This window comes from Artibeus jamaicensis, unplaced genomic scaffold (assembly GCF_021234435.1).
Source record: "Artibeus jamaicensis isolate MK-2021 breed Jamaican fruit bat unplaced genomic scaffold, CSHL_Jam_final contig_473, whole genome shotgun sequence".
NCBI classification, from domain to species: domain Eukaryota; kingdom Metazoa; phylum Chordata; class Mammalia; order Chiroptera; family Phyllostomidae; genus Artibeus; species Artibeus jamaicensis.
This window is the reverse complement of record NW_026521851.1, coordinates 2,141,202-2,150,206: the sequence shown is the minus strand read 5'-3', so window position 1 is coordinate 2,150,206 and position 9,005 is coordinate 2,141,202. Positions and strand designations below refer to the sequence as shown.

Below are 9,005 nucleotides of genomic sequence, written 5' to 3'. Positions count from 1 at the left end.
CGGTGGCGGGACGGCCGGGCCTGGGACGGCGACGCCCGCGCCCATACAGCGTCTCACCTCCGGGACTCACGTTGAGTGACGGACGCCCACGGTACCGCTCACACTAGCGAACCCAGAGACCCGAACTTTCCGACGCCCCCCTCCGCAGGGCGGTGTCCGCAGCCGGAAGTACGGCCCACGAAGGCGGGGCTTCGCAGCAAGGAGGCGGAGCCATTGTTTTTACCCCGCCGCCGAGTTGTACCGTTTCTCTCGCCGTAGTGCCCGGGACCGGAAGCTGCCCCAAGGCGTGCTCTAGATTTCCGGTGGAAAGCCGGTCTGGGCTTCCATGTGGACCCGGCAAGAAGGGTTTGGGTGTTAAGTCCTGCCCAAGTCGCGCTCCGGTGAGTAGGCGTTGTGGGCCGGTATGGACCACGGCGGGGTGCGGCGTCCGCGGGCTTTCGGGTCTGCGGAGCCGGGCTGGGGGAGCCGAGGCGCGGGTGCGGTCGGGGAGCCGCAGTAACCAGAAGACCCCGTGGCTTTGGTGTCGGCACCCGCAGAGCCTGCGGGTTCTTCATTCTGTCCGTCCGGGGCAGCGGGTTCGTGTCCACGGCGGCGCCGGTGCGGTGCAAAGCTGCTTGTGCGTGAGGCATTTGCCGCTTTCGCTTAAGCGGGATGTAACTAGACTGACAGTTTCGTAGAGCTTTTGGTCGTGTGTTTCCTAGCCCGAGTTTCAGAAACCCACCGGCTGAAAGATGACGTCCTTAGCCCAGCAGCTCCAGCGACTCGCCCTCCCTCAGAGTGACCCCAGCCTCTTATCTAGAGATGAAGTTGCTTCTCTGTTGTTTGACCCCAAGGAAGCGGCCACCATCGACAGGGACACTGCCTTTGCCATTGGTGAGCTATCTTTTAGGAAGATTTTTGAAACGTTTGTTTTCTGGCTGTTGCTGTACTTTCTTGTTTTCTGTTCTGATGTGCCCGCTCCCTTAGCAGTTTCTAACTTGTTGGCTGACGTTGTTAGGGAAAGAGAATGACAGCCATGTGCTAGATTCTTGAAATGTGTGTAAGTCGCAGCACACAGCCTCGTGAATGAGGCTGCAAGGTTAGGGCGGTCCTCTAATCATTAGACTCTGAGGCACAGAAGGGAGGATGACATCCACAGGCGCCAGAGGAGCCCTCTTTCCAGAGGGCTGGCATAGTTTTTTGTAGGGGTATTTACAAAAAACAAAAGAACAGCCCTGCCAGGGAGTACTTGTTGTTCCCCTAGTTGGTGTAATACTATTTTTTTTTTGTAGTTGAAAGTTAGAAACCTGTGTTCGGGACTGTATTACAGATTACAAGATATATGCTAAAAGAACTCAGCTTTTATCTTTTAGGGGGTAAGTCAAACTGTAGAAGGTGTAAGAGGAATTTTCTTGCAATGAATTGTTAAATGAGCTGGCCTTTTCCTAGGATGCACTGGCCTGGAAGAGCTGCTTGGAATCGATCCTTCCTTTGAGCAGTTTGAAGCCCCGCTATTCAGCCAGCTGGCAAAAACCTTGGAGCGCAGCGTTCAGACCAAAGCAGTGAACAAACAGCTGGATGAAAACATTTCATTATTCCTTATTCACCTGTCACCTTACTTCCTGTTGAAGCCAGCACAGAAGTGTCTGGAGTGGTTGATTCACAGGTAGCAAATGAAATGACAGGAATAATTATGGGCTAACAACTTTGATCTTCTTAAAATAATTAAGTAATGACAACATTTGTCAATTTAAGGCTGAAAAATCAGGTAAGAGGATCAATATGACATCAGGAGATGAGGTAAGAGGCACAAATGAGTGTGCCTTTCTGCCACTGAACTCACTTGTGTTAAGAATGAAAGAGAGGACTGCTGGAGATCTTGAGGTCCAGCCTCATTAGTTCTAAGAGGCTTATGTCACTTTGCCATTACCAATTATCACTGCGTATTTGGGGCAAAGGGAATTACTAAACTTCTTTGTTGCCAGAGTAACAAAATCAGTGGTTTGGGAAGAGGGGACTAGTATAAATGTACTGACCATTTATACACTAAGCCCCATGTTGCACATTTTGTGTGTGTTATCTCAATAGTCACATCATTCGTGTGGGACTTGTACTGTCTTGTCACCATTTTGTAACTGAGAAAACTGAGGCATAGAGGGTTTAAGTGGCCTAAGTCACACACCTAGTATGCTGAGATATGAGTTTGTTTCCAAGTCTGATGTTCCGTGTACTTCGGGGATTGTCTCCATAAGTGTACTCAGTTTTATTTTCTCACTTACTAGTATCACATCACAGTTTATTATACATCTTTGTTTATTCTTCTGTATGTATGTTGTAAGAGAAGAAAGATTTCCAATTCATTCATTGGAGACATGGTGGTAAAGTGACTTACCTTCAGGGAGCAAGTGAGCATTGAGAAAACATAATTTTAACCGGGGTCTTCTGGTCATAAGAACATTAGATTCAAAGACAAAAAAGAATCAAGCCTGTAATATTCTCCTCTGTCTTCTAGCATTTCATCCCCCCGCCCCCTCATAGACCAATTCTTCTTGGAGCACTTTTTGCACTTGGTTCTCCATTTATAACATGTAGCCATGTAACATTAAGTTCGATACAGAGATGACTAGGCTGCCCTTGGTAAAAGGTGTATGCAGATTATTCCTCACTAAATGTAATTGTTACTGTTTCTGTTATAAGGATATCAGTACATCATTCTGATAGTGAAACATTGGAAAAGCATAAGGGAATGTTTAAGCTGCAAAACATCACAGTGTATCGGTCTACATCATGAAATTAAAAATGAAGTTCTGTTTGTGGTGATAGGTCTCCTAGACATAATCGTTTCACGAAAAAGGGAAATTGCACAGTGATATGTAGAGAATGCTACTACTTAAGTTTCAGAACTGGGGAAGAAAAATGGGGGCAGAGATTTCAAGAAAGAAAAGAAGATAAAACTGGAATGAAAGTAGAGTTTGGATTGAGCGGTAGTCATGGTCATTTTTATCTCTATTTTTGGACTTTTTTCCGTGAAACTGTTGGATATAGTATTTAGGGAACTGAATACTTTTTTTAAAAAAGCACTTATGGAAAGAACTGTATCTGTTTTGAAGTTCCCGGGAGTCTGAGGGTGTGCACTACACTGTAGTAGGATCCTTAAAGAGACTCGGACCCTCTTTAAGGACCTAAACTGAGGCTGCATCTCTGTCTCCTCTCCTTCACCGCCTGAGGCCAGTCACACTCTTCCTTCTTCCTCTGCATGAGAACACAAAGTGTAGTCCCTTCTCCCCTATTTGGTACCCTTTCATTTCTCCAAAATTTAAAAGTAGACTCTATTTCAGACATTCAGACAATACAGAAATGAGTTTATTAAAAAAAAAAGTGTATGCCAAGTTTGCGGCCCCTAGGGCTGCCTAAACTAGTTGGGGAAAGCTTAGTGGACAAAGTGACGTCTTGCCTCATATAAAGCTACACATAAAACTAAAAAAGGCAGAGTGGTATGATATGCTGGGAAAGATACAGATAAAAGAATGGGAGGGTTTAGACAGGTATGAGGGGTCACTTGGCTGGGGGAGTGAGGAAAAGCACCTTTGGAGAGGAGGCTTTGGAGCTAGGCGTTGAAGGCTAGAAAGGATTTAATGTATGTGATAGAACTAATGACTGTTAGTTTTTTATTAGGATGGAGGGACCCATACAGAGTTTTGTGAAAGTTCGTGGACAAATTATATAGGGTTGTAGTTTGGCAACTTATTTTTTATTCAAAGAAAGTAACGTGGCTGTCTTTAATTAGTGGTTTGGTTTTCGAATTATAATTAAGGAAGCTGGAAAGGTGCACTTCAGAGCAGAGGAGGAGCGGAAGTGGGTCGCCTATGGGCCGTGCGTTTCTCCATTGCTTTGACCGCGGTGGTCCCACAGTCACGTTGATATGACGATAGGTTGAGACAGAGTGGAAAGTCAGTGGGATATAAACTTTGATATCAAATTTTGAAAACATTGCTGCACAAGAATTGGCAGTACCCTGCTGAGTACTTTAATACAAAATAGAGAGCTTCTGTTTTAACTCCTCTGTGTCCTGTAGTTATGGGGTTGTTTTTACTGATATTCATTTGAACTAGTTTTAGCTCATTGATAATATGATTTGGACATGTAAGGAAAAATTGTTACTTTTTTTCTATAAAGTAAAAGATACATTTTTCATTTTTACCAATAACTTTCTTGGGATATTTTGGGTATGTTGGCTGTCTCCCACTATTGGCCAAAATAGTAGGTAGAGGACACAGGTGCTGCTAAACATCTTCCAGTGCATAAGACAGCCCCACAGCAAAGAACTATTTGGCAAAATATACCAAGAAACTTCATAAACCGCTTTTGACATGTCTGACCAGTAACAGCACCCTTTCCATATACTGTACAAACCTTTTTTTGTATTTTCAGTTGCATTTTTACCTTTTTTGAAAAAAGGAAGCATAGTATGCTGAAAATGTTGTGTATCTTCTTCCATCTTCAGTATTAAATGGCTGCACAAAATTTCACCAATTTTAATGTTTTTTAAAAAGTACACGGGAATATGATAGCTGTCACAATACAGTCTAACAAAATTGTTTGGAGTGAAGTTAAAGACAACTAAGCACTGCTAGAGCCATTGTGCAACAACAACAAAAAACATTGTTTTTGGCCAACGGAATGTATGCTCGTAAAGTTTGTGTCAGTTTGCATTCTTTGCTTTTTTTCCCCAGGTTCCACATCCATCTTTATAATCAAGATAGCCTCATTGCTTGTGTTCTGCCATACCATGAAACAAGAATATTTGTGCGGGTTATACAGCTTCTGAAAATTAATAATTCAAAGCACAAATGGTTCTGGTTGCTGCCAGTTAAGGTATGATGGTTGAGTGACACACATGTGTAATCATTACAGATCTTGATTAAGAGATACAGTTTGGAAAGAATAAAGTCAGTGCTTCCAAGGGTAGTCCCAAGTATTACCTCCATCACTTTTATTTCCTGACTTCCAGTTTAAACCGTTAGTGGGTAGCAGCTGGCTTTTACTTGTACCTAATAATCAAGCGAGGCCCTTTACATGTATTGTCTAGGAGTTTCATCACAGAACTCCACTTTTTCAGATAAGGACATGGTCAGACAATTAAATTCCTGCCAGAGTTAACATAACTATAAAGGGTGAAGTTGGGATTTGAATTCCAATCAGATTTTAAAGCTTATATCTTTTCGCTATCTTATACTGTCTGGTATTTTAAATTTTGGAATCGAAAAGCTTAAAAAATGTTGGAGGTGAAGAAAAGCAGGAAATAATGAAAATTGGAAAGATAAGGAAAACTTGAAGGACTTTGGGAATTACTAAAGTAAGGAAGATGCTAGGAATTCATTTAGAGGTGAATAAAAAGGTGGTTGCATTACAGGGTGGGTTTGACTAAGATTAGGTAGTGTGATTTGGTAGTAAAACAGCTGATTTGCCATTTTCACTTTGCAGCATATAACAGAGGAAAGTGGATGTATGTCAGGAATTTTACTGAACTTTGGGTATAGGGATTCAAGCTAGGATGAGGACAGATAGGGACAACAGTGGGCTACCAGATGGTTTGACTGGGCAGAGTTTACCTGTGTGGGTTATGACAGTGAGATCAGTGACCTGAGTTATTAATAAGAAACGAATGGGAGATTTTAAGGAGGAGAATTTAGGAGTTTGAATGTAAAGCACATGAACTGTTAACGTTCAACAAGAAAAGGCCAGCCTATGATGAAGCTTCTTATCCAGCTACAGGACATTCATGCGGCTGACGGGAAGGTCATTTTCCCCTGGCCTGCACGCAGACCTGCTGCTCTCTAGTTGTATTTGTTTCCCGTCTCCACACCTGGAGGTCACCTGTTACGGTTTGCCTCACATTCCCTGTTGCACTGATACTCACCGTGCACATTGCTAGGCGGTGGGAGTAGCAGTATAAAGGGGCCAGTGCCTAGAGTTATTTATTGCCAGAATTACTGCAAAGCAGTGATGAAACCATATTAACAGGGGCTCAAAAACCAAAACTAGCTGCCAGGGTTACTAAGAATCTAGAGAATTTTCAGATTTAGGTAAACACACATTGAGGTGCTGATGAGAAGTGGGCATTTTTCACTGAGTGCCACCACCCTCATTGCTGACATGCTCTTGAATTTCTAAGGTGTGCACAGTTTTAGCTGTTAACCTCATCTCTGTTACCTACCAGTTGTCGGGAGAGACTGTGCTTCGTACTTACGAACAGCAGCAGCATAGAGCTGCTGCTGCTGCTGTGGTGGGTGCTTTGAGAGTAGTGACCCGTGGATGCCTGTGCTTTCTGTCTCTGACAGCAATCTGGAGTGCCCTTGGCCAGGGGGACCTTGGTCACCCACTGCTACAGAGATCTCGGGTTCATGGATTTCATTTGTAGCCTGGTAACGAAGTCTGTGAAGGTGAGTAGTGCGTTGTTCTGTGGATGTATAGTCCCTGTAGAAGACAGCTGGCTCTGAGTAGAGCAGACGCACTGGCCCTTCCCTGGTGACAGTGGCACTGGAGGAGGGCAGCAAGGTGAGCGGCAGCAGGGTGAGCGAGCGGTTCAGGAGCACGAGCGTGGGATCGGTCTCTGATCACCAGAGGTGTTTTCTGTTGTGCAAAACTGCATCAGTCCTCGCCAAATTCCATTCGTAGTGATCGTTTAAATGGTTTAAAAAAGACAGTCTAAAAATATCAAAAAGATTGTTCATTCATTCTTGTCATCTGTAATTGAACCCCTGGATTTGTGTGTTCATGTTGCAAATGGTAAAAATTAAGATGTCAGCCTGAGGCCATCGAGAACTGTAAATATTTTTATGCTTTTATTAATTGGCCTTTCACTCTTAAATGTGTCTTGCTTGTGCTTTCGTTCCAGGTTTTTGCTGAGCATCCTGGGAGCTCCGCTCGGCTGAGGGTTCTCTTAACCTTCTATGCTTCTACCATCGTGTCTGCTTTGGTGGCTGCCGAGGACATATCAGACAGTGTGGTTGCTAAGCTATTTCCATATGTCCAAAAGGTTGGCTCTACTCAAGTATAGTAGGTTATTTTGCACTTGAAGGAATGTCTTTGCTTTTAAATATTTAACTTGGACATAAATGTTCTAAAATGGACAATGCAGATGGTTGATGAGATTTAATTTTTCAGTAAAAAAAAGTACAGCTCTTTTCATCTTAAAAACTTACCAGAGTAGAATCTTAATTAGAGCTTCTTAAAGAATAAATTTTGGCTAATTGTCTCCTAGATTGTTTTTATTCTTTTGAGGGGTGTTAAACAAGAGAACTTTAGTCTCTCACAGTTCTGGAGGTTAGAAGTCTGAAGTCAGGGTGTCAGCAGGGGTGATTCCCGGGGCCTCTGAGGAGAATTCCAGGCCCCTCTCCCAGCGGCCCTTGGCACTCCCTGCCTCGTAGCGCAGCCCCGGCTTCTGCCCATCTTCACATGGTGGTCTTCCCTTCCAGGTCTCGATTAGCCATCCTGTCACCTCACTGGACAGAAAATGGGTTAGAGAATCTTTGGGGCACAGGCTCTCGTCATCAGTTTTGCACTGACTTCTGCTCAGTATTTCTTCTCCCAGTTGTCTTAGTGCCTGCCACGTCTCGGGTCCCCACGGAGGTACCACTCTCGCACCCCACCCATGTCCCATGGTCATTGTCTTCACTTGGACAGTTTCTGATGGAGGCCTCTCTCCCACCCCTGGGAGTTGGCATATAAAAGGAGCTCGTTGGCTTCTGTTAAGATGTGTGGCAGATGTCTGAGTGGGGGACCTCCTGAGACCCTGTGTTGTCCAAGAGACTTCTGTGACCGCTCAGGAAAGGGGTCACCATCTTGATTTTTTTCCTTCTGAGGAGCGTGCATTTGGTAGTACCACTTTCTGATCTATGGCATTTCTAATTCTCAAGGTAAAATAACATTTTAAGTAGAATGAATAATACAGTTCATTATTTTTCCTTATCTTTTAAAAAACGTCTAGGGATTGAAATCATCCTTACCAGATTACAGAGCTGCAACATACATGATAATATGTCAGATTTCCGTGAAAGTGACCATGGAAGATACTGTCGTCAATTCGTTGGCTTCGCAGATCATCAAAACGCTGACCAAAACTCCCTCTCTGGTGAAGGACGGATTAGGCTGCTTGATAGTGCTCCTGCAGCGACAGAAGCCGGACAGTCTAGGGAAAAAGTACGTGCAGTTGATTTGAGAAATGATCTCTAGAGGTGGAAGAAAGTATTTTGAGTAATTTTTAAAGATAAATTGCCATTTATTGTGTAACTTGTCAAGTCAGCACCTTATATACTTGTCTCTTCGAAGGCCGTTTCCTCACTTGTGTAATGTTCCTGACCTCATAACAGTCCTTCGTGGGATTTCCGAAACATACGACATCGGTCCCCTTCTACGCTACATGCTTCCCCATCTGGTTGTCTCCATCATTAATCATGTGACAGGTATGTGGCTTTACATTGTGTGTCCAAAAACTCGTTTTCTGTTACTCGATTCTCTTAAAATAGGAACCACACTCATGTTTATGTCTAAGATATTTAAAGTTTTTTCTAACCAATTGTTTTTGTGTAATTTATTTATTTTTCTTAGAAACCTTTAGGGGGAAGAGCAGGTTGGTTGGAGAGAATCCTTGATATGTTCAGAATTCTATTGTCTAAAAAATGTGTTCCTAAACAGTCTCTATAGGAAAGTTTAAGGAATTACTTTAAAAATAAGTTATTGAGTAAAACTTCCCCTTCTCATTTGATTAACTGATTAATTAATTTTTTAGAGAGAGAGAGAAATGTTGATTTGTTGTTCCGCTTCTCCATTCCTTGGTTGCTTTTATGTGTCCCAACCAGGGATCGATCCCGCAACCTTAGTGTGTTGGAACAATGCTCTAACCAACTGAGCTACCTGGCCAGGGCTTCCCTTTTTGTTTCGATAACTAATGAATTTTAGTGATTTCATTTATAATAAATATTCATTTGCTAACAAAAAGAGTTTTTCTCCCTTGAGCCATTGAA

The 9,005-nt window shown here is 43.2% G+C and overlaps 1 protein-coding gene across 1 annotated transcript in view; it reads left to right on the top strand.

The window, feature by feature from the left end:
• The first annotated feature begins 271 nt into the window (after positions 1-271).
• Positions 272-9,005, top strand: part of HEATR1 (HEAT repeat containing 1) — a 49,502-nt gene continuing 40,768 nt past the window's right edge. Inside the window, exons 1-8 of the mRNA XM_037168162.2 lie at positions 272-380; positions 702-873; positions 1,429-1,645; positions 4,713-4,854; positions 6,321-6,422; positions 6,878-7,018; positions 7,970-8,181; positions 8,311-8,444. Of these exons, the coding sequence (XP_037024057.2) occupies positions 732-873; positions 1,429-1,645; positions 4,713-4,854; positions 6,321-6,422; positions 6,878-7,018; positions 7,970-8,181; positions 8,311-8,444 (1,090 nt within the window). The 5' untranslated portion in view covers positions 272-380; positions 702-731. The remainder of the gene's footprint in view (positions 381-701; positions 874-1,428; positions 1,646-4,712; positions 4,855-6,320; positions 6,423-6,877; positions 7,019-7,969; positions 8,182-8,310; positions 8,445-9,005) is intronic.